Genomic DNA, 23,601 nt, shown 5'->3' on the forward strand with positions numbered 1-23,601 from the left:
ATAAATGTATCTTACCAGAGATACCACCCTAAGTGCTTCACACCAGGCAGAAAGTCTGAAATCTTCTTTTACCTGACATTTATCTAATTTCACAGCAAAACAAGGTGACTTACAGAAAACTAAGAACCATCACTCTGTTTGTAGTGAACTATAATGACTGATTTTATTATGCAGCAATCAAGTCCTCCCAAGAGGTTCTAACATATAAAATTTGTACACTGAGAGATTAACCGACAGATTGAGTGACTGACGGAGGGAGTGCAAACCTATAGTCCTGTCTTGAAGTACCTGTTTATGACACGATTTACTCTGATCATAGACAGGTTTTCAACATTGTTATCTTAATATCCCATCAGTTGTCTTCATGCTGGTATCACAGTGAGTTACGTTAAATGTATTAAAAATTAAAACATGACATGATTATAAGAACAACACAGAAAAGTCACAAGATCTCTACTGATTTCTACTGTGATCACCAATCTATCTTCCTACACTTAGCTACAAAATATACCAACAAGGGAATGAAATAAAACTCTCATAATGGGTAACATACCAACAGGGGAATGAGAGAGCAATCACAATGTGGGTAACATACAAACAGAGGAATGAGATAGCAATCACAATGTGGGTAACATACAAACAGTGGAATGAGATAGCAATCACAATGTGGGTAACATACCAACAGAGGAATGAGATAGCAATCACAATGTGGGTAACATACTAACAGAGGAATGAGATAGCAATCACAATGTGGGTAACATACCAACAGAGGAATGAGATAGCAATCACAATATGGGTAACATACCAACAGAGGAATGAGATAGCAATCACAATGTGGGTAACATACCAACAGAGGAATGAGATAGCAATCACAATGTGGGTAACATACCAACAGAGGAATGAGATAGCAATCACAATGTGGGTAACATACCAACAGAGGAATGAGATAGCAATCACAATGTGGGTAACATACCAACAGAGGAATGAGATAGCAATCACAATGTGGGTAACATACCAACAGAGGAATGAGATAGCAATCACAATGTGGGTAACATACCAACAGAGGAATGAGATAGCAATCACAATGTGGGTAACATACCAACAGAGGAATGAGATAGCAATCACAATGTGGGTAACATACCAACAGAGGAATGAGATAGCAATCACAATGTGGGTAACATACCAACAGAGGAATGAGATAGCAATCACAATGTGGGTAACATACCAACAGAGGAATGAGATAGCAATCACAATGTGGGTAACATACCAACAGAGGAATGAGATAGCAATCACAATGTGGGTAACATACCAACAGAGGAATGAGATAGCAATCACAATGTGGGTAACATACCAACAGAGGAATGAGATAGCAATCACAATGTGGGTAACATACCAACAGAGGAATGAGATAGCAATCACAATGTGGGTAACATACCAACAGAGGAATGAGATAGCAATCACAATGTGGGTAACATACCAACAGAGGAATGAGATAGCAATCACAATGTGGGTAACATACCAACAGAGGAATGAGATAGCAATCACAATGTGGGTAACATACCAACAGAGGAATGAGATAGCAATCACAATGTGGGTAACATACCAACAGAGGAATGAGATAGCAATCACAATGTGGGTAACATACCAACAGAGGAATGAGATAGCAATCACAATGTGGGTAACATACCAACAGAGGAATGAGATAGCAATCACAATGTGGGTAACATACCAACAGAGGAATGAGATAGCAATCACAATGTGGGTAACATACCAACAGAGGAATGAGATAGCAATCACAATGTGGGTAACATACCAACAGAGGAATGAGATAGCAATCACAATGTGGGTAACATACCAACAGAGGAATGAGATAGCAATCACAATGTGGGTAACATACCAACAGAGGAATGAGATAGCAATCACAATGTGGGTAACATACCAACAGAGGAATGAGATAGCAATCACAATGTGGGTAACATACCAACAGAGGAATGAGATAGCAATCACAATGTGGGTAACATACCAACAGAGGAATGAGATAGCAATCACAATGTGGGTAACATACCAACAGAGGAATGAGATAGCAATCACAATGTGGGTAACATACCAACAGAGGAATGAGATAGCAATCACAATGTGGGTAACATACCAACAGAGGAATGAGATAGCAATCACAATGTGGGTAACATACCAACAGAGGAATGAGATAGCAATCACAATGTGGGTAACATACCAACAGAGGAATGAGATAGCAATCACAATGTGGGTAACATACCAACAGAGGAATGAGATAGCAATCACAATGTGGGTAACATACCAACAGAGGAATGAGATAGCAATCACAATGTGGGTAACATACCAACAGAGGAATGAGATAGCAATCACAATGTGGGTAACATACCAACAGAGGAATGAGATAGCAATCACAATGTGGGTAACATACCAACAGAGGAATGAGATAGCAATCACAATGTGGGTAACATACCAACAGAGGAATGAGATAGCAATCACAATGTGGGTAACATACCAACAGAGGAATGAGATAGCAATCACAATGTGGGTAACATACCAACAGAGGAATGAGATAGCAATCACAATGTGGGTAACATACCAACAGAGGAATGAGATAGCAATCACAATGTGGGTAACATACCAACAGAGGAATGAGATAGCAATCACAATGTGGGTAACATACCAACAGAGGAATGAGATAGCAATCACAATGTGGGTAACATACCAACAGAGGAATGAGATAGCAATCACAATGTGGGTAACATACCAACAGAGGAATGAGATAGCAATCACAATGTGGGTAACATACCAACAGAGGAATGAGATAGCAATCACAATGTGGGTAACATACCAACAGAGGAATGAGATAGCAATCACAATGTGGGTAACATATCAACAGAGGAATGAGATGCAATCACAATATGGGTAACATACCAACAGAGGAATGAGATAGCAATCACAATATGGGTAACATATCAACAGGGGAATGAGATGCAATCACAATGTGGGTAACATACCAACAGGGGAATGAGATAGCAATCACAATGTGGGTAACATACCAACAGAGGAATGAGATGCAATCACAATATGGGTAACATATCAACAGGGGAATGAGATGCAATCACAATATGGGTAACATACCAACAGGGGAATGAGATAGCAATCACAATGTGGGTAACATACCAACAGAGGAATGAGATAGCAATCACAATATGGGTAACATACCAACAGAAGCTGTCAGTGCCTTTCACTGTGGCTCCCAAGTAAGGTAATATGGTATGGAAGCATTTCCCAGCCATGTCGACGTTACACTGCCCAGGGTCCTCCTGACCATTCACAATTGGTATGTCCCTAACACAGACATGGGACACCGCAAAATCAAAGAATTCCAACAATGTCCTGAGGGATGAGTAGGAAGCACAGCTGCTGACAGCTGTAAGTACTGAGGACTTTATCACTGCTGCATTCCTGGCAGAAATGAAATAACAACATTTAGTAATCATTATATCTTTTTGTGCTTATCTATACAAAGAGAAATAATAAAATAGGTGACAATCAGATCAATGTATTTATTTTTTTAACAGTTTTTTTCATGCCAGTAAATCAGATCAGTTTCAAAGAAATTGTATAGAAACTGAAGGGACTAACTCCTTGTAAAAAGCAAATCTGTAATGGTCGAAGGATACAAAGGGCAATAACTCTATAAATGGCATAAGTATGCTTGTAAGACCACAATAGATGGTGGTAAAGCCTACTACAATTCAACGAAATCAGAACGAAACTAAGGGACCAATTGTGTAACAACAAGGGCAGAAACTCTTTAAATGGAAATTTGATAAGGAAGCGTGATTAAAAGGGCAATAACTCCTTAAATATTTATCTGTGTAACAACAAGGGCAGAAACTCTTTAAATGGAAATTTGATAAGGAAGCGTGATTAAAGGGGCAATAACTCCTTAAATATTTATCTGATAAACTTGACTAAAAACAAGGGAAATAACTCCTTAAATATTTATCTGATAAGCATGACTAAAAACAAGGACAATAACTCCTTAAATATTTATCTGATAAGCATGACTAAAAACAAGGACAATAACTCCTTAAATATTTATCTGATAAGCATGACTAAAAACAAGGACAATAACTCCTTAAATATTTATCTGATAAACATGACTAAAAACAAGGGAAATAACTCCTTAAATATTTATCTGATAAACGTGACTAAAAACAAGAAACAAGGGTGATTACTTTTTAAATGTTTATCAGACTAACATATCTACTAACAAGATCAATAATTCTGTCAACAGATATGGGCAATAACTCTTGAATCATTTATCCGATTAACACGTCCGATACACATACTCTGTCTGATTGTGGTAAACTCTTTCACATGAGATCATTATGGTTACCTACCGACAGGTGTCGTAAACAGAGGACTGGGTGAATAAACGACTCGTATAAAGTTGTATGGTGTGGTGAGCCAGATATAAGTAGGTAAGGTCAAGGTCACAGTCCGAGAGCTCCATTGATCCAATCATACTTGTGTCATTGGAACCTGAAGATTAAAGAAAATTAAACATCCTAAGAGGACAACAGAAATATGGCTATGAGACCAAAACATAACTAAATGAATATCATGACCCTGAACCAAATGGTTGTAAGTTGTTTTAGGGAAAAAACTTGACAAATGAATGTCAGATGACAACCTTTATTTATTACATTTTAACAATGAAATATCAGTTCTTGTCAGTGTGATGGAAACTTAGTCACCAAATAATGATAACCATTTAGCCCTCTTCTAGTAGGAGGCAAACGATTCATAAGAGTACGATTTAAGAGACATATGTACACTTAACTGGTAACTGCCGTGTTACCTGGGTAATCTTGCCCTTCGTAGTGGAATTATATTGTGTCATTTGCTGTGTATCATCATTTGTTTCATGATCAATTTGAGTGTGGCGAAATAAGGGAGAAATTTAAATTACAATGAACTTTCCTGGTGTCATTGTTTTATCGCCACTCACCAGGATTAACTGGCACACAGTTGTATGCAATTCTTGCATATTTGTAGGTGTTCACACATGGATCTCCTGTCACAGAGTTTCTAGCGGTCACAGTACAGCTGGTTTTGTTATCACACATTTCTTTATATTTTTCGAGGGCTACCGGAGAGGAACAAGCTGTGTCTGTCAAGGGTAGGTTGGTGTCCGAACATGTGAGTCGCTCTTCTCTACCATAAAATGCATCCTGGATATCCACAACTTGTCCCCCAGGGCATTCCATAGTGTCAGTGTCACCCTCACAGATGACAAGTTCAGAACCTGGATAATACCAATCAATATATTACCACATGCATGAAAGATATACCACATTGTGGCTCATTGCTTAGGGCATTGGGAAGCACCTTCCATTGACTCAATGTTAAGTCAGTGTGACAGCGTGAAATGAACAATTTGTCTTGACCAATCAGATTACAGGATTTTCACTAGAGGTTTAACAATATGGTCGGTAACACCAAATAAAAGCAAGTTTGAATTTTGTCTTTACTTTTGTGAAATGAATTTAGTTTGATTTTCCATCTTTTTTTAAGGGAGGTGTTTGCTGTAAGGTATAAGCTGTCAGGAGTAACTATAAATACATTTAACTATTACGACTGTCTTATAGATGAATAAATATAGTGATCTTGATTTTCATTACGTCTTATTTAAGGTGTTGAGTAAAACAATCCTTCAAACACAATAATATCAACTCTACCTGTCTGACTACTGCAGCTATAGGTGGCATCGTAGCCTTTGCTTAGGAGGGTTACAAAGCTTCGACCTACAGCCTTTTGGAAGGGAGATAACTGTAGACCTTCAACACATGACATTGCAGTGAGGTAGGCATCACATACATCTGTGTGGGCACCGTGGTAACCTTTGGTTACAGCGACAGAGAAATCATAGATGCAGAGTTCAAGGTCTCTGTCAAAGGTCACAGGTTCACTGAAAAACACATCGCATATTAATAAAATCAGTTTAAACTATTGAGTGACACTTTAGAATTTAAATGTACAAATCAAAGTTACTTATATAGTCTTACCACCAGCTTATTTCAATGGCTTCTTTTCCAAAATCTTGCCAATTTCTCTAAACATCTCCCTTAATATAGTGTCCATTATATTAACCTGTAGAAATGTTGACATTATAACAAGGTTTTACTATATTTACTATATATAGTATGTCAGCCACACACCTATAAATATTTCAAGGTTGCAAATTTCAAAGATTTGAAATAATTTGTTGTTACAAACCTTATGAATTGCAATGATTCAGATACGTCCGACACAGAGCAGGAGCTCTTTGTCACGTTCACATACATATTGATCAATCCAGAGATTGTTGCCTTCTGCAGGGAGGAACAGGCAGCCATCTTGTTCAGTACACATGTGTTTGTCTGCCATATTGTGCTGCAATGACAGGGAACATAATTGTGTAGTTACAACAAGTGTTCAGGTGCATAATATATTTCTTATTTATACACAGCAAATATTGGTAATTAATTTTCTTAATTTACATACAAAACATTAGGTTCTAATTCACTTGCAATGAAATGTTAATACTGACAGGTCCTTTCATCAGACTAACCCGTTAATACTGACAGGTCCATACATCAGACTTACCTGTTAATACTGACAGGTCTATTCGTCAGACTTACCCGTTAATACTGAGAGATCCATTCGTCAGACTCACCTGTTAATACTGATAGGTACATTCATCAGACTTACCTGTTAATACTGAGAGATCCATTCGTCAGACTTACCTGTTAATACTGATAGGTCCTTTTATCAGACTTACCTGTTAATACTGACAGGACCATACATCAGACTTACCTGTTAATACTGACAGTTCCATACATCAGACTTACCTGTTAATACTGAGAGATCCATTCGTCATACTTACCTGTTAATACTGACAGGTCCATACATCCGACTTACCTGTTAATACTGACAGGTCCATACGTCAGACTTACCTGTTAATACTGACAGGTCCATACATCAGGCTAACTTGTTAATACTGACAGGTCCATTCGTCAGACTTACTTGTTAATACTGACAGGTCCATTCGTCAGACTTACTTGTTAATACTGACAGGTCCATTCGTCAGACTAACCTGTTAATACTGACAGGTCCATTCGTCAGACTTACTTGTTAATACTGACAGGTCCATTCGTCAGACTTACTTGTTAATACTGACAGGTCCATTCGTCAGACTTACCTGTTAATACTGATAGGTCCTTTTATCAGACTTACCTGTTAATACTGACAGGTCCATACATCAGTATTAACAGGTAAGTCTGATGTATGTGACGAATGGACCTGTCAGTATTAACAGTTAAGTCTGATGTATGGACCGGTCAGTATTAACAGGTAAGTCTTATGAATGGACCTGTCAGTATTAACAAGATAGCCTGATGTATGAACCTGTCAGTGTTAACAGGTAAGTCTGATGTCAGTATTAACAGGTTAGTCTGCCGAATGGACCTGTCAGAATTAACAGGTAAGTCTGACGAATTGACCTGTCAGTATTAACAAGTTAGTCTGCCGAATGGACCTGTCAGTATTAACGGGTAAGTCTGACGAATGGACATTGGCGATGTTTGTTCAGCAGAGGATGCCCAGCCGAGGTGTCGAGTTGATGCCGTATTCTCTTGCTTCAGCATCGCAGCAGACAACTTTACCATGGACGAAATATCACTGATGAATAAACCTCTGTGTATTAACAGGTAAGTCTGTCGAATGGATCTCTCAGTATTAACAGGTAAGGCTGATGTATGGCCCTGTCAGTATTAACAGGTCCATACATCAGACGTACCTGGTAATACTGACAGGTCCATTCATAAGACTTACCTGTTAATACTGTCAGGTCCATACATCAGACTTGCCTGTTAATACTGAGAGATCCATTCGTCAGGCTTACCTGTTAATACGGACAGGTCCATACATTAGACTTTCCTGTTAATACTGACAGGTACATACAACAGACTTACCTGTTAATACGGACAGGTCCATACATTAGACTTTCCTGTTAATACTGACAGGTACATACAACAGACTTACCTGTTAATACCAACAGGTCCATACATCAGACTCACCTCTTAATACTGAGAGATCCATTCGACAGACTTACCTGTTAATACCAACAGGTCCATACATCAGACGTACCTGGTAATACTGACAGGTCCATACCTCAGACTTACCTGTTAATAAGGACAGGTCCATACATCAGAATTACCTGTTAATACTGACAGGGCCATACATCAGACTTACCTGTTAATACGGACAGGTCCATTCGTCAGAATAACCTGTTAATACTGACAGGCCCATACATCAGACTTTCCTGTTAATACTGACAGGTACATACATCAGGCTAACTTGTTAATACGTTAATACTGACAGGTCCATGCATCAGACTCACCTGTTAATACTGAGAGATCCATTCATCAGACTTACCTGTTAATACGGACAGGTCCATACATTAGACTTTCCTGTTAATACTGACAGGGCCATTCGTCAGACTAACCTGTTAAGACTGACAGGTCCATACATCCGACTCACCTGTTAATACTGAGAGATCCATTCGTCAGACTTCCCTGTTAATACTGACAGGTACATACAACAGACTTACCTGTTAATACTTACAGGTCCATGCATCAGGCTAACTTGTTAATACTTACAGGTCCATGCATCAGGCTAACTTGTTAATACTTACAGGTCCATGCATCAGGCTAACTTGTTAATACTTACAGGTCCATTCGTCAGACTAACTTGTTGATAGTGACAGGTCCATACATCAGACTCACCTCTTAATACTGAGAGATCCATTCGTCAGGCTTACCTGTTAATACGGACAGGTCCATACATTAGACTTTCCTGTTAATACTGACAGGTACATACATCAGGCTAACTTGTGAATACTGACAGGTCCATACACCAGACTTACCTGTTAATACTGTCAGGTCCATACATCAGACTCACCTGTTAATACTGAGCTTACCTGTTAATACTGACTGGTCCATACATCAGACTTACCTGTTAATACACAGAGGTTTATTCATCAGTGATATTCCGTCCATGGTAAAGTTGTCTGCTGCGATGCTGAAGCAAGAGAATACGGCATCAACTCGACACCTCGGCTGGGCATCCTCTGCTGAACAAACATCGCCAATGAAGTTGTTTTTTACCTCATCCATGGATTTCAACACTGGGGCAAGTTCAGTACTGAAACACTGTTCAGAATTCTTGATCTCATCCAGCAAGGTCTGTGTAGTGTTCAACAGGCTGAAACCAAAACAACACATGCAATACATTGCAAATCTTTTGATGCTCAGTTAGTAAAAGACTTTTGAGGTCAGACTTTCGGTCAGACTTTTCTCAAAGTTTCTGTTAGGAAAATGTTTCAATCACAGAAGTATGCTAGAAAATATTACCCTTAAGTCAACTAAATACTAGGTAGCAAGCCGTGGAAGACATCACTAATACCCTGCGGTTTAGAAGAGTATTTGTTACAAAGCATCGGAAATGATGACCCAAAACACACTGATATTTTACCTGCATTTGGTTCTGTCAGACGCAAAAGGACTGGAAGAGATCCTGCCAAGGGAGAGCACTCCTACAGTACCACAGTGTCGATAAAAAGAGGACTCAGCAGCACACCCACTGACTGTCAGCATCTCACGTATAAGTTTGGCGACTCGGTAGATGATGGTGAGTTTGTCTGACGTACAGTCACGAGAGTAAGTTTCCATACAGGTCAAACTGGCACTCAGAACCCTAACACAAAGATACATGTATACAAAATGTACATCAGTATAGAATAAAGAAAAGGCTTAATGGCCCTGCACATGCATGCACATCTTATTGAATACTGTTCAAAGCTCATTTTACGATTTTGACCAAGAAAATGGGTCAAGGTCATTTATTCATTATTTATTCAAGCAAATAGTTTATTCCTATATTGTTAAAAAAAGTTTTGCAATTCTATGCAGTAAGGATATTAAGAAGAAACCCCTAGAAGATGTTATGTGTATATTTGACCTGAATGACCTTGAAAGTAATACATTTCAATAAACTCTATTCAGCCAGCTTGCTACTACTTGTAACCAAATATCATGACCCTTTAATTTCTTTATTATTGATAAGAAGTTTCAACATTTTTGGCCCAATCTATGGGCCAAGGTCATTTGTTTGCAGAAAATACGTTTAAGGTCTTTTATTAAAAGTTTTTAAAAACTAATTAACACATTTACCCTCTGTGTCATTGCACATATGCCAAGGCAATCTCTGTTTGCAAACATTTTAGAACTACATGCTAGCAAGCTACTGGTAAAACACCATTACTTCAGGCATTTGTATCTGACAGATTATAGTGCTGTATACAAATTTTTACTATACCTTACCTCTCAGTGATCGTGTCTGTCTTGGTAACTATGGAAACAACATCCATTGCACATGTCACTGCCCTACTTACGTCACACATGGGTGGATCTAAAAAATAAATTAACTGTTCAAGTGTCTGATAAAGCCTTCACGGAGAGAACTTTATTGTTTTACTGTACTAAAATGGGGAACAGAAAATGTTTGTTAACTCCAGAAGTATGACTTTCAATGTGTGCTGGTTTGTTACTTGTATGGAGTGTTACCTTCAATGTGAGCTGGTTTGTTACTTGTATGGAGTGTTACCTTCAATGTGTGCTGGTTTGTTACTTGTATGGAGTGTTACCTTCAATGTGAGCTGGTTTGTTACTTGTATGGAGTGTTACCTTCAATGTGTGCTGGTTTGTTACTTGTATGGAGTGTTACCTTCAATGTGAGCTGGTTTGTTACTTGTATAGAGTGTTACCTTCAATGTGAGCTGGTTTGTTACTTGTATGGAGTGTTACCTTCAATGTGTGCTGGTTTGTTACTTGTATAGAGTGTTACCTTCAATGTGAGCTGGTTTGTTACTTGTATGGAGTGTTACCTTCAATGTGTGCTGGTTTGTTACTTGTATAGAGTGTTACCTTCAATGTGAGCTGGTTTGTTACTTGTATGGAGTGTTACCTTCAATGTGTGCTGGTTTGTTACTTGTATAGAGTGTTACCTTCAATGTGAGCTGGTTTGTTACTTGTATAGAGTGTTACCTTCAATGTGAGCTGGTTTGTTACTTGTATGGAGTGTTACCTTCAATGTGTGCTGGTTTGTTACTTGTATAGAGTGTTACCTTCAATGTGAGCTGGTTTGTTACTTGTATAGAGTGTTACCTTCAATGTGTGCTGGTTTGTTACTTGTATAGAGTGTTACCTTCAATGTGTGCTGGTTTGTTACTTGTATGGAGTGTTACCTTCAATGTGTGCTGGTTTGTTACTTGTATGGAGGTGTTACCTTCATTGTGTGCTGGTTTGTAACTTGTATGGAGTGTTACCTTCAATGTGAGCTAGTTTGTTACTTGTATGGAGTGTTACCTTCAATGTGTGGTGGTTTGTTACTTGTATGGAGGTGTTACCTTCAATGCGAGGTGGTTGTTACTTGTATGGAGTGTTACCTTGAATGTATGATGGTTGTTACCTGTATGGAGTGTTACCTTCAATGTATGATGGTTTGTTACTTGTATGGATTGTTACTTTCAATGTGAGCTGGTTTGTTACTTGTATGGAGTGTTACCTTCAATGTGTGCTGGTTTGTTACTTGTATGGGGTGTTACCTTCAATGTGAGCTGGTTTGTTACTTGTATGGAGGTGTTACATTCAATGTGAGCTGGTTTGTTACTTGTATGGAGTGTTACATTCAATGTGTGCTGGTTTGTTACTTGTATGGAGTGTTAACTTCAATGTGTGGTGGTTTGTTACTTGTATGGAGTGTTACCTTCAATGTGTGGTGGTTGTTACTTGTATGGAATGTTACCTTCAATGTGTGCTGGTTTGTTACACAGATAGCCAGTACAACAGTAGCCACAGTCTTTGTTAGAGGCACACGAATGAGCACATTGGACTGAAGACTGACATCCCTTGTCCAGTTTCTTGTTCACAGTTTTGGCGTAACACACCTAGGAAACACAGATATTAGGTGTTTATTTAGTTATTTACACTTAATATGTCATGTTGACAATTTGTTCAACGTTATCAGATAATACAAGAAGGTGTTATATAAGTAAATTTTGGTCCTTAGCCAAGAGCGTATGAAAATTATCAATACTTATTTATCATGTGCAATTTAAAGATTTAGAACAAGGAGTCTACTAGCATTGGCAGGAAAGTTGATGTTACCTCCCCTGTTTCACACTTTACAGGATGCTGTTTGTTGCACAGGTCATTATCGTCTAGTTCTGTACAGCTATGACATGCTTGGGCTAAAAAACCGGAAATAAAGCAGTGTGGTAACTATTACTTGGTGCTTTTCTGTGCAGCCAGGCAAATAAAAATACGGTACAAAAACAACTTGTACCATAATGTTTCAAGTAAAAAGACTTGGGTAACAAAGGCTAACAATTATAAATGATTGAGTCCTGTAATTTAACCACACACAACTACAAAAAGGACTGATGTAAACTTTAAAAGACAGGATCTTCAAAAACCAAAGTTTGACTCAGAACATGTCTATAAGCTACATGTACTTACGTTTACAACTGTAATCAATTGTCTGGTACACCGCATACAATGTATGGTTGAGTAGGACACGTTCATGATAGGCAAGGCGGGGAAGGTTGGTCTGTATGCATGTCCAGGACGCAGAAACCTTTCCACATGCACTTGTTAGCTCAGTTGTTTTGCCAGCTGATCCCGAGCTTGGTTTACTAGCTGATCCAGGGCTTGTTCCTCCAGTGGATCTTGAGGCTGGTTTACTAGCTTTTCCTGAGGCTGGTTTACTAGCAGATCCTGAGGCTGGTTTACTAGCAGATCCTGAGTTTTGTCCACTAACTGTAGCTGATTCTGCTTTACTTCCCGTGTTTTCAGTTGATTCCTTTTCCCCTGATCTTGAGCTAAGCTCTAGTACTTTGAAGATTTTGACATCAAAGCTTCTGATGCAGCCGTAGATATCTGTGACCTCTGGGTCGACCCCATCACTGGTTCCATCACCTTCACCTCCGCCATCTCCTTCATCGCAAATTGTTCCTATGATCTGAAGTGCAGCGTAGTACTTCTGTGTGACTTGGTAAACTGCTGTTTTGGAACATTCTGCAGTATTTTCATCTATACATCTTTTCACCTCCATACGCATGCTGTAACATTATGAAGTCATCATTGTTTACCATATATACTGTACCAGATAAGATCCAGATCTACTTATTTAATAATTTCTCTTGTAAAACACAATTGACCTTAGTAACCCTCAATGTATGTAACCAACCTATTAAATATCTTTACCGCTTCAAATGTCAGAGTGAATATCCTGAACCTTGGCCTCTTGCCTTTCAAGTCAAAAGTTGTTTAATATTTTTAACACACTTGACCCGCATGACATTAAATGCAAGTCAAACTCATTTTTTTAAAACTTTGATAGCTTTTTTTTTTTAGAATTTTTAGGCCAGTTATGCACAGGTTTTATAATTAAGAGCATGATATGAATAAAGTTCAAACCTGCACACAGTATCATCCACCTCAGAGCTCTCTCCACTTAATCTGACCTTCAGCCTGTCAACACAAGCCTCAGCGTTTTGTATCTTACAGTTGCTAGGTGGTGGTCGGCACGGTGACTTGATCTCCACATTACAGACATCTGTGGCTTTATATGCCTTTACAGTGTCTAGTCCTGACAGAACGTTCCTCTTTATGTAACTAGGGCAGCCATTGATGTTACTATATATACTCTGTAGGGAGTTGGCATACTCTCTGAAAACAGTTTATGAAAGAATAGGATGAAATATTTTATGACTTATGATTTTTAAGATATGAAACGTTTTTTTTAAAAGAATAATTTGATATGTAATGATAAATTATAGTTTATATATAACTGTGTAAGCCTTCCATTGCCTTGGCTGCTGTAGTTGTAGATGTGATAGTTTTGTTGTTATATATATATGTTTGCAATATTAAGTGTTATAGGATATAAGGCTTTTTCCCTTATGTTCATTTTTGTAATTCCTTCTTTTACCTGGTTATGGAATGTGTTCTTCTTCGAAGAGCGATAGTGTTTACCTATGCAAATTAGATGTCTTACCATATAAGGTATCGTAGTATATGTTAATCAGTCCATAGTAACTTTTGACCAATCAGCGATTACGTCTTAGAGGGGTGTTGGTATTGCCAGCTTCAGTTTCATTCCTCGTAGTGCTGGCAGATTACACTTGTTTGTTTTGGCTTACCCACCCACCAACCCCTGCATCGCCTCTAATTAATTTGCCTCATGATCATGAGTTTTTGTGTAATTGTTGGTTCTTTTTTCAGGTTCATGTATATGTATACAGTAACTTCATATTTGTCTATTTTGTTGATTTATTACATGCTGCCCCTTTGTGAGGCTTCTGTGAGGCTTCTTTTTGCCGCTTCATGTTGTATGTTATATGTAAGGTTTATGTTAGGTGGGTTACTCACTCTATTGATCGAGACTTTATGAACAACTATGTGTAAATTTAGGCTTGGCTTTAAATTCTTGGGGAATTTTACCCCCAATCTCTTAAATAGATTATTACTTCACTTTATCTGTAGCCAGTTTTCTCGTGTTAAATCTAATAGATATATTCTCTGGGGTGGCTATGAGTCTAGTCACTTCTCTGGATTCCTCCAGAGTCTAGTGACTTCTCTTGCCTTCTTCGGAGTCTAGCGTTTCCAATTCATAGTCTTTTATAGCTTCTCCATGGATATTAGGAGTCTAGTCACTTCGCTGGAGTCTTTCAGAGTCTAGCTGCTTCTCTTGTTTTCTTTGGAGTCTAGCTTGCGTTCTTTATCAAGTTTCTCTATGACTTCGCAGAGCCTATAGCTTCCTTTAATATCTTTTGAAAAGAATTTGTTACTGTTAGTAGGTTTGTTATAGAGTGAGTAGCCCCTGATACGCCAAATGTTTGCAGTAGGTTTTAGTACTTGTTCTTTGCTTGCACATACATATCTGTGTCTTAACTCAAGTAATAAACAGGTTAACTCTTCCATTGTGTGAAGTTATGTATAAAGGTGTAATTGTACCTAAATTTGTTCTCAATTTTACTCCCGTATACTTACACACACAACCTCTGTTGAGAGCCATATGGATTGAAGATTTCGTCAAACAAGTCAGCTAAACTCTTGAGGGCTCGTACATGATTACAATGAGAACCAGTCACCTCTGGATCTACACAGGTAGGGGGAGCGGAATAGGCAATGTCCTTTTGCTTCCTGTGGTGGCCATCACACATTTGTAAGGCGTAATGAGTGACCTTGTTCAGGGTCATAGACATCACACTATTGACAGGCTCAGTACAGTTGTAGAGGTGGCGCTGTGCACAGTCAGCGGAATATTTGGCGAGTCTGAATAATACAACAGTTATATATATGTCAATGGAGATTGTACAGTCAGCGGAATATTTGGATTTAATTGATTTTGTTGCCATATTAATTGGTCTGTTGTTTTAAATGCTTAAATTATTGAAACCTGCATCACACTTCACATATCATTAGATTTAAATGTCCAGTTTCAATGATATCACTGTCTGAAGATTTTTTTCTTAACTTAAATAAGAAAAAATATCCTATAGTGGCGATCCCTAGAGACTGTTCTATTTAGTGGCTTACCATCCAGTGTGAGCATCATTTGTAGAGGAATACTTTATTTAAGTTCAAACATATTGTAACATACTTGACTGCCTGAGTAGTGCACTCAATGTGATTTAAGTGTTAATTAAGTGTCAAACTACAAACTACTAACCTGCAGATATCACCTCTGTCCTTACTGGTTTGGTAGTAAGACAGGTCCATACCAAGCTTGGCTATACACTCCCAAGCCTGAAGGGGTGAACAAGACATCCCGTCTCCCTCCTCCTCCTCCTCCTCCTCCTCTCCCATCTCCTTACATACATTAGTGCCTCGTGAGATGATTGAGCTGCCTAAAGCCTGTACGTGACCGTACTGTTGCTGTAGGCGCGGGGAACATCTCACCATACCCTCACTGATACATGTATTCAGTGACAAAGAACTCCTAAAAAACACATTATATTACTATTGTTTATAGTTAACTAAGGGGGTTTCTCGACTAGAGCTGCAACGATACCCATACTTCACGATAAGATACATCTTGTGGTATGATGCTTACAATACGATACGTATCATGATATAATTATCTGCTTGAAAGGTCAACTTCATACAGATTCCTTTGACAAGCTGCGCATATTGACATCTTTGATTATTTTCTGTGAAAAAAATTGTTGATGTGTAAAATTTATACTGTTGCTATGACAATGATATTAGTGAAAGAGAAACCTTAAATTTCCTTCAAGGTTGTTGATTTCGCAACACACATAGGTTTTACTTTTTAGTAAAAAATCAAGGTACATACATTCAAGGAAACTTACTATTTATGTATTCATATAATCAATACAGTTAATCTGTCATCAAATTTTGTCAATAAAATACACCAATCATTATGGAACGTTGAATATGATCAATTCTATTGATTATATTATGCCATAATGTTGTAACCAAGACGTTAAAATTAATCGCCGTAAGGCCTAAATGCTAGCGATATAATCAACTATAATCATGTTAATTTTGTATGTCTACATTTATATAAATATTTAGTGCCAAACTGATTTCCTACAACACGTGTCTCAGGGCAGTGTCTATTACCTGCAGAGCTCTATTCGGTCTGGAAGGCGGAACAATCCAATCAACATGGTATTTGACAGGAAAGAATTCATACACCTTACAACATTCTCCTGACGACATTCGTCTGCTTCTGTTATAACAACTGCAAAACCAAATACGATTCAAGTGCTGAACTCACTGAGAGTTATGTGATGGACATGCAAGTGAAGCAATTGAACACACAGATGTGAAGCTTTTTAGTATCTAAATTTTTCTGAAATATATTTTGTGACTGCATTACATATGTCAAATCATGAGGATACAAGTTCGCTGATTTTTCTGTGTCGATACCAGCAAGATAAAACTCCTTGTCTTGGTTCTAGTAACATAAAGCATGCCAAACGGACATTCACTCTACAACATTCTATCTCATCAGTAATGATGTAGTATTTTCAAACAAACAATACATATATGCAATGTTGTTCCAAAAGTTTCCCCAAGATATATTTCAAATGTAAACAAGTTCAATAGCTTTGACAATTAAGGGTACATACATGCAACATATCCAAATGATTTTAAATACATCCATATCTTCAAGAAGATTCATCAGTTTGGAAATATGTTATATCAAAGTTTTACTTTGTACACAAATAATGTAAATATCAAACGTGTTGAACGTTACTAGACCGACTGGTCCCTTTGTCAAGCTATGCCTGAGTGACCCATACTTAACTGGCACAAAATACCCACAGTTACAATGTCCAGAAATTAGGACATCAGCTTCGATATTTGTTTCCTGAGGAAATCAACAGGAGGCATCGTATGACCAATGTTAATTTGCACATGGAACAGACCAGAGAATTGTCTATAACATTTCTACTTACCAGGGTTTGCTGCAGCACAGGTGTATGTGATACGAGCATATTTGTATGTGCCTTGACATGGATCTCCTGTCACAGAGCTACTAGCGGTCACAGTACAGCTGGTTTTATTATCACACATTTCTTTATATTTGTCGAGGGCTACCGGAGAGGAGCAAGATGTGTCTGTCAAGAGTCTGTTGGTGTCCGAACATGTGAGTCGCTCTTCTCTACCATAAAATGCATCCTGGATATCCACAACATGTCCCACAGGGCATTCCATAGTTTCAGTGTCATCCTCACAGATGACAAGTTCAGAACCTGGATAATACCAAAACATACGGCACACATAAAATACTTCTTAACTGTACATACTTTAAACGATAGCTTTGAATATTTGAAGCTTTGAAATTGAATGCACCATGCATACACTTCAGATGAATACATTTTCCATGGCAAAACCTTATTTTGTAACTTAAACTGCAGTCCTATTGTTTGTTGCCAAAGAAATATTAATTTTGATTGTGTGGACTGTATTTCTCCTCTAATCCCCTTGGGCCTTATAATTCTCATCCTTTAAGAAGTATGAGGACCTTGACTCTGGAGTTCAAAGTCATATACAATGTAGATCTTGTCTAATAAAATCTATTACCTGTAATGGATAGTTTTCCTTGCACCTTTTTGTTCAATTTCACTTCAGACTAAAAATGTCACGTCTGGGGCCTCAAATAAATAATTATTTGAATGCTTCCGTGTAAAACGTAAGTCCATTCTTACACAAAAGACAATGTCTTTCATAGTGTAGATCATATTTTATCTATATATGACGAAACAGAATATGTATAACGCAGATTGTCAATTTCGAGCTTTTAACATGCGGATGAATAAAAATTCAATGAAATGTCACTTAAATGTACCAGATATACTAGCTGATCGGTCGAGATAGAAAAATCTAGCATGTGGGATATATCTGTCTGGGATGCGAATAAAGTCAATCTTAAGTTTAACATGAAATCATTTAATGCAATAGAAATAAATTTTCATTTCTCACAACAAGTATCTTTAAAAAAAAACAAAAAAACAGCAGAGTTCAACGAATTTGGTGGTAACAAAGTTTAAAATGGTTTTGTATTGTATATTATATATTTTGTCCTTCATCTGTTTTCCCAGGTTCCTCCCAAGCATGCGCAGTTGTAAGATATTAAGGCTTGGTTTTGGCATAATTGGCTCAACCAAAAAAATGGGCCGCCAAATTTATGAAAATTTATTAAAATTATTTGTTTTCCTATTTTGATCAATATTTTTTTTAATTGATTTCTCTTTTAGAATTTTTTTTCTGCTATTCTTTGAATTTTATTTTTGAAATGAAATACCTTTTTGTAAAGGTGCAGCAAATATTATTACTACAGCATTCTAATAACAGATCCTCTACACAGGAAAAGTTATACGGTAATCATACCCCGACTGTAAGGTTTAGTGGAACTGAGATATGTCGTTCTTAACTTGTAGATTTTATAAGTTGACATCTCCTTGATCAATTTCACCAGGGAATCATCCAATTCCTATACTTTTCTTTTAAACCTAGGGAATCTGCGCTCACGTTTTTCGTACCTACATATAACCTGTTCTTGTACTTTTATTATACAGATGATTGTTGTAGGGTAATAGCACAATTTTGCATAATAGACATTATTCCATGTGTAACTTAAGAAGATTTATAATTTTCAAACTCGCTTCTAAACCAAAATCTCCTCATTTTTTTCGCAAATCTACATTTTATATAAAATATGTAATTTATATGAAATAAGGCAACCCTACCGGTGCAACCACCTAGTGCATCATAACATGGGGGTTTCCCAGGACAAATCGCAAGTTGATCTTAATCAGCTCTGCTGAAAAAAGTCACTTGGAAAATGTTTTTTCACCACCATAGGATCAGGGAAAAATAATGAAATTCCAAATGAGTTGGGGAAATTAGCACAAACAGCTAAATTATAATGTAGATTTGTGAAAAAGTTGCATCAAAAAATAAAGATCAATTAAATTGGATCAACAGTATTCTAACACTGAAGATATGATATTAAGTTTTGTTGGTGTTTTAAAAATTTATATGAATTAATCACTAGAACAATGTTTTTTTGTGTGTCTGTATTTAATTTTCCTACATGGCCAATGCTGCTTTCACACTGATATGATATTAACTTTTAAAATTTAGCAATCATCTAGGATTTTGAGCTACTTTAATGTCCTTTTTGATTTTTAAAAAGGTAAAAAAAGACAGAATCATCGACATGACAATGTTTTATAAGTGTTTGCTGCCAGTACAATTTAATATTGTAATGTCCACATAAAAAGCATGACTTACGGTTACAAGATGAGTCAAGGAATTCATTCCAAACTTGATGAGTCAATTTGAGGAGACCTGACGACAAAAACTTGGCAGGGATCTCTTCTAAAGTGTCATAGAAGTCTTGAAAGCATGTTGATATTCCTCGCACAGCAGGGCAGAAATCGCCGACACCCAAGTTATAGCTGTACAGGGAGACATTTACAGCCGTGTAGAAGTTCTGTATACAGAGGGTGAGTGGAACAAGTATGTCCTCTGCTGCCGGGAGGATAAGTGATATAGGGGGACAACCTGACAACAATGACAGGAAGTCGGCTTTAGCAGGATATCTTTGGATGGAGGTACAATCGATAATCTCATCTGATATAGCGGGCATTAGAGTATTTCCAGAGCTGAAATACAAACAATAATTTTGGTTCAATAGTTATTGTCATACAGTAAACCATTACTGCTATGTAAGACTGTCGTAACATAACCGCTTACAATTATCAATAATAATAATAATAATAATAATTTGTGGTTCTTATATACCGCTTTATCACAACCTAGTTCGTAGTTGGTCTCAAAGCAGTTCACAAATTATTATCCGAGGTTAATTATAGGGCCTTTGCAACCAGCCAATATCTTTCTCAACTCCCTGGGGAGCATACAACCGGAGCTGCCATTTTGGCGCTAACAGCTAGCATTCAACAATTCTAGTGCTGCCCAACCACAAACTCATTTACACCTTAGTAGACTGGAACAAGCGGAGTAAAGTATCTTGCTTAAAGATACAACACAGTGCCGTGCTGTGATTCGAAGCCGCAAGCCTTCGGTCACGAGCCCGGCGTCCTACCACTAGACTACCGTGCCTCCACAAGACAAATATGCCTTTCTTTTACATGAATGTAATTGGCAATGATTTACAATGTTGTTTTTTTCTTGAATGTAATGAAAGTAAAAGAAAATTTCAGCAAACAAAACTTACCACATAGATCCATATATCAAATATTTCTTACCATCATAATTCAGAACAAATTTTATATGCAAAGAGCTATGTATTTCCAATTGATTTGGTTTGCCGAGCTCTGTGTAAAAATACTGTTAGCTATTAATCTGCCAAATCTATTATACATTCCATCACAACAGGTGTATCAAAATACGTTTGTGGAGTCACTTACGGACACGAAGGTGCCTTTCTCAATTCATTAACAGCCACTTCAAAGGCATTTTTAATGGAGCATTTTCCAGGTAAAGTGCAGCGTTTAAGTGCCTCACAGCTGTCTACACTCTTAGATACTGCAGAAAGTTTTTGTGATATTGTTGTCTCCACGGATAGTCTAACACTGGGATTGCAGGTAGCAGTGTTGTCTTCTACACACACCTGTGCAGTGTGATGTTCTCTGTGGATGGAAAAAAACAATTAAACAATTAACAGTTAATGGGCATTAAAATGACCATAATAGATGGTCATAGTTTTCATGGTGTGTTAACGGATGATTTGTCAAGTAGTGTAAGTTAATGGGCTGAGTTTTGCTTTAAGTTAATGGGCTGTGTTTTGCTGTGTCTAACTAGCACATTTCACATGTTCTATAGATGACATTCTATAGATGACATATCTGTTTTTAGGCCAATCTATAATTGCTTAATCTACAACTGGATTTTAAATTATAACTTATATGGTTTCACAATTTGAAACAAGACACTTGTCTCAATGGATGGCAAAGCTTTTTATTTAAGTACAGTACTTTGGGAGGAGTAGTGTAAAAAAAACCATCTCTAAATCAAAAGACATAACGCCATGAATAGGTGAGGTAGCTATAATTTGGATATTTCTTTAACATCCTCTCAATCGAAGTGTTATGCCTATCATTCAATCAGGTCCAGTACTTGAGGAATTGCCGAATCAAAATATTAATCACAGATGCACAACTGTGTTGATTACTTCAGTGAAGTTTCATGAAATTCAGGTGGAGTTGAGTAGACAAGATTATGTCTACAGACAGATGGACGACTGGACAGACAGAAGGACACCCTGGTTCCTGTATACCCCCAGAGAGATGGACGACTGGACAGACAGAAGGACACCCCGGTTCCTGTATACCCCCAGACAGATGGACGACTGGACAGACAGAAGGACACCCCGGTTCCTGTATGCCCCCAGACAGATGGACGAATGGACAGACAGAAGGACACCCTGGTTCCTGTATACCCCCAGACAGATGGATGAATGGACAGACAGAAGGACACCCCGGTTCCTGTATATCCCCAGACAGATGGACGACTGGACAGACAGATGGATACCCTGGTTCCTGTATACCCCCAGACAGATGGACGAATGGACAGACAGAAGGACACCCCGGTTCCTGTATATCCCCAGACAGTTGGACGAATGGGCAGACAGAAGGACACCCGGGTTCCTGTATACCCCCAGACAGATGGACGACTGGACAGACAGATGGATACCCTGGTTCCTGTATACGCCCAGACAGATGGACGAATGGACAGACAGAAGGACGCCCCGGTTCCTGTATACCCCCAGACAGATGCACGAATGGACAGACAGAAGGACACCCTGGTTCATGTATACCCCCAGACAGATGGACGAATGGTCAGACAGAAGGACACCCCGGTTCCTGTATTCCCCCAGACAGATGGACGAATGGACAGACAGAAGGACACCTCGGTTCCTGTATATCCCCAGACAGATGGACGACTGGACAGACAGAAGGACACCCTGGTTCCTGTATACCCCCAGGCAGTTGGACGAATGGACAGACAGAAGGACCCCCTGGTTCCTGTATACCCCCAGACAGATGGACGACTGGACAGACAGATGGATACCCTGGTTCCTGTATACGCCCAGACAGATGGACGAATGGACAGACAGAAGGACACCCCGGTTCCTGTAAACCCCCCCTAACTTCATTATGGGGGGCATAAAAACAATAAGTTTAACTGTTTCCTACTGGGTGATATATCATGTTTCATTTTTTGAATATGGGCCACTTACTACATGTAACTTTTCTGTGGTCGTTGCTGTACATATACTGTATAGCTGGTGTGTATTGTGTTTGATCAAAACTGATTCATCAGTCAATTCTATAGAAAGATTTCTAATGAAACAGCATAAGGTCAAACCAAATGAGTGTGTGATATGCATTTTAGTTTCAAAACAGTTCTACACCAACTTACTCGCATAGTTGTTCTTGGGTATTAAAAAATGTGTAGCCATCGAGGAAGTCTTTGAACGACTGTACACAGGTGTCAACTTTGTCCGTATCACAGGTTCCTTTGAGGTTGGCGGAGTTGGCTAACACACACAGACTCTCACTCAGTTGTGTTGAGCAGTCATCTCCCACAATGCCTCTGACAATATGGAGAGTCTGACTAACAGAGACAACAGCATCTCGTGAGCAGTTCCCTGTCATGACTTTGTGGAGGCATGTCAGAGATTCATCCAACGTTCTAAACAAAACAAAAACAACAAAAAACAAAATTAATGAAAGTACAGACAGTTTTTCATTCTGTATGACATAAGTCAAACAGAAGAAGATGAATTAAAATCTCTACTTGGAAACATCAGGCTTGAGTCACATTTTGTTTTGTTCTAACAATATTTAGGGTATATGATATCGAAAAGTATATATAAAGTAAACTGATCGGTAAACAGACAGGA

General features: G+C 38.2%; 1 protein-coding gene across 2 annotated transcripts in view; it reads right to left on the reverse strand.

Annotated features, from left to right (window-relative positions):
• Positions 1 to 23,601, reverse strand: part of LOC110460910 — a 110,178-nt gene that overhangs the window by 12,154 nt on the left and 74,423 nt on the right. For both annotated transcript variants that reach the window (XM_021514121.1, XM_021514122.1), the window contains exons 36-54: positions 23,118 to 23,390; positions 21,104 to 21,325; positions 19,962 to 20,335; positions 17,621 to 17,917; positions 16,779 to 16,899; positions 15,862 to 16,131; positions 15,180 to 15,464; positions 13,605 to 13,856; positions 12,645 to 13,246; positions 12,294 to 12,376; positions 11,932 to 12,073; positions 10,449 to 10,536; positions 9,601 to 9,822; positions 9,082 to 9,330; positions 6,304 to 6,459; positions 5,766 to 5,995; positions 5,036 to 5,332; positions 4,425 to 4,566; positions 3,238 to 3,480 (exon numbers count right to left, since the gene is read on the reverse strand). In XM_021514121.1, the coding sequence (XP_021369796.1) occupies positions 3,238 to 3,480; positions 4,425 to 4,566; positions 5,036 to 5,332; positions 5,766 to 5,995; positions 6,304 to 6,459; positions 9,082 to 9,330; positions 9,601 to 9,822; positions 10,449 to 10,536; positions 11,932 to 12,073; positions 12,294 to 12,376; positions 12,645 to 13,246; positions 13,605 to 13,856; positions 15,180 to 15,464; positions 15,862 to 16,131; positions 16,779 to 16,899; positions 17,621 to 17,917; positions 19,962 to 20,335; positions 21,104 to 21,325; positions 23,118 to 23,390 (4,548 nt within the window). The remainder of the gene's footprint in view (positions 1 to 3,237; positions 3,481 to 4,424; positions 4,567 to 5,035; positions 5,333 to 5,765; positions 5,996 to 6,303; positions 6,460 to 9,081; positions 9,331 to 9,600; positions 9,823 to 10,448; positions 10,537 to 11,931; positions 12,074 to 12,293; positions 12,377 to 12,644; positions 13,247 to 13,604; positions 13,857 to 15,179; positions 15,465 to 15,861; positions 16,132 to 16,778; positions 16,900 to 17,620; positions 17,918 to 19,961; positions 20,336 to 21,103; positions 21,326 to 23,117; positions 23,391 to 23,601) is intronic.

The sequence above is a fragment of the Mizuhopecten yessoensis genome, unplaced genomic scaffold, assembly GCF_002113885.1.
Source record: "Mizuhopecten yessoensis strain PY_sf001 unplaced genomic scaffold, ASM211388v2 scaffold10521, whole genome shotgun sequence".
Taxonomy (NCBI): Eukaryota; Metazoa; Mollusca; class Bivalvia; order Pectinida; family Pectinidae; genus Mizuhopecten; species Mizuhopecten yessoensis.